A 2,116-nucleotide genomic window follows, 5' to 3' on the forward strand; every position below is an offset into this window, starting at 1 on the left:
GTTAATTACATGGGCTACAACTTTTGTATAATTTACATATCGTATACTTAATATCGTATATTTAAGAATTCCTTTATAAAATTCCTACAGTTATGAGCCTGCCAAGCACTAATATAAATTTTACACTGGTATACGAATCTTTAAGAATTATTTTCTACAAGCTTTTGAGATTCTGCAACTATTTTATTTATAGCTCTAACATTAAAGTTTGTAAAAGGCTTAGATTAATACAAAAAGTAGTAGATTGCAAGCAATAGATAATAAACTAATATTGAGCAAGGTTGAATATAGTCTATGCTCTTTAAAGTGCTTTTAGAAATTAAGAAAAAAAGCAGAATATAAATATAACTGAACGTTAGAATAATTTCATTTATAATTTTTCATTTAAAGATGTTACGCTAAGCTGAAAAGCCAATCCATAGTTGAATTCAAAAGCAATAATAGTTAAATTCAACAATTAATCAGAAAGTTTCTGAAGCTGAAGACTAAGCTACAAAAATAATCGAACTAATTGAAAAGCTTACTTTTGATATTTTATTTAATTCACTGATAAGTTCTTATACGCGATTATTTTTTGCACTCATTAGTAAACATATATAATTAATATAAATTAAGTTTTGTAATGCTAAATTTGCAACATTTTTATATATCGTATATATTACTAATTATATGTTCTTTGTCAGATTTAAGCTGCTGCATACGAATTGCTTTCAACTTAAACTCGATTCCCCCAGCTGCTGTTCTGCTCTCTGGCAGCAGCAGCAGCAGCAGCAGCAGCAGCAGCCACATTAGAGATTCATGAACTACATGCCTGGCTCATCAAGAGCACGCACACAACATTGTTGGCAAGTAGAAGCGACGCAGCTCTGACAACACAACTTGCACTTTGCAGGTTTTTCTTTGTTTTTTTCGCTGTGCCCGCCCGCCCCGTCCCGCCAATGTCGTCAACAACTTTGCTGTTTACTTGACGATGACTTTCAGCTGTGAAGCGAGTGCAAGCTCATTATCATGCGGATTATGGATGCCTTAGCTGGCAGGCAACAAGGACTTACGCCAGCTTGCGCTCAAGGTGAACGCAGCAGCGAAACAAATTTATTACTTTATTTTTTTAATGTGTGTGAATTTAAACAGCGTTTTGGGTTAGGGATTGCAGCCGATTGCTCTCGTTGCGCACCTGGAACTCGGGATGAAAGTTGAGCACATCCATTTCCAGCACCTTATAGGTGGACACCAGCCAGTGGCCAGAGCAGCTGGAGCATCCAGAGCTCTGCTCCGTCGGCTCTACAGCATAGTCGCGTCGAAAGCGCACAAAGATCTCGGCAAAGATAATGGGATGCGGCACCAGAAAGCGATGAGGATCCGCATAATGCTCGACGGTGTTCAGCTGGTTGCGTATTTCGCGCGTAGTTTTAAAGTCATTGGTGCGGCGACAGGCCTGGTAGATGACATCGACAAAGGCGAACTTGTGGTTGTAGTGCGTCAGCATTTGCAGCTTGAGCGGAATAGCGCGACGTATGTGCCGCCGCTCGAAGCGCAGCAGGTCCATGGGCCAGCCATTGATAATGTTATCCTCACGCAAATCTCTCTTGATCTGCGTGTAGCCCACGCGCGTCGTGCCGCGACGCATGAAGCCAATGTGCGACTCATTGATGGCGCGAGTCATGAAGGCGACGGCTTCCTTGGATTTCTCAATGAATTGCGCCTCTTGGAACTGCCAGTCCCAGTAGAGCTTCAACCGCAGCATGTTCAGCTTGGTGCTCAGCACCTGCCAGGGGCTGTACCAATAGAGCAGCATGGGCAGCGACAACTGCTGCACTGCGTCCTCGTTGCGCTGTATATCCAAGTGCAGCGCCCAACGCTGCCGCTCACCGCCCGCCCTTTTGTTCGTATAAACCCGACGCACTAGCTCCACCAGCTTGAGATTCATGCGCGGCTCCTTGCAGGCAGTTGCCTGCAGCTGCGTTTGATGCTGCTGCAGATGGCGACGCGTCAGCGCTAATGGCACGCGGCCAAATTTAAACTGCCGATGAAGCTGCATCGGCATATTCCCATAATTTATAATTAATTTATTTCCTATTTTTTATACCCAAAATGATTATCGAATTTTTTGTTAGGC

The 2,116-nt window shown here is 42.9% G+C and overlaps 1 protein-coding gene across 1 annotated transcript; it reads right to left on the minus strand.

Moving 5' to 3' along the window:
* Positions 1–1,009: 1,009 nt before the first annotated feature.
* On the minus strand, positions 1,010–2,116 carry LOC108595617. Its single transcript, XM_017980883.1, has one exon. It carries the CDS (start codon positions 2,042–2,044, stop codon positions 1,124–1,126), a length of 921 nt encoding a protein of 306 aa, XP_017836372.1. The 5' UTR covers positions 2,045–2,116; the 3' UTR covers positions 1,010–1,123.

The sequence above is a fragment of the Drosophila busckii genome, chromosome 2R (genome assembly GCF_011750605.1).
Source record: "Drosophila busckii strain San Diego stock center, stock number 13000-0081.31 chromosome 2R, ASM1175060v1, whole genome shotgun sequence".
NCBI lineage: Eukaryota > Metazoa > Arthropoda > Insecta > Diptera > Drosophilidae > Drosophila > Drosophila busckii.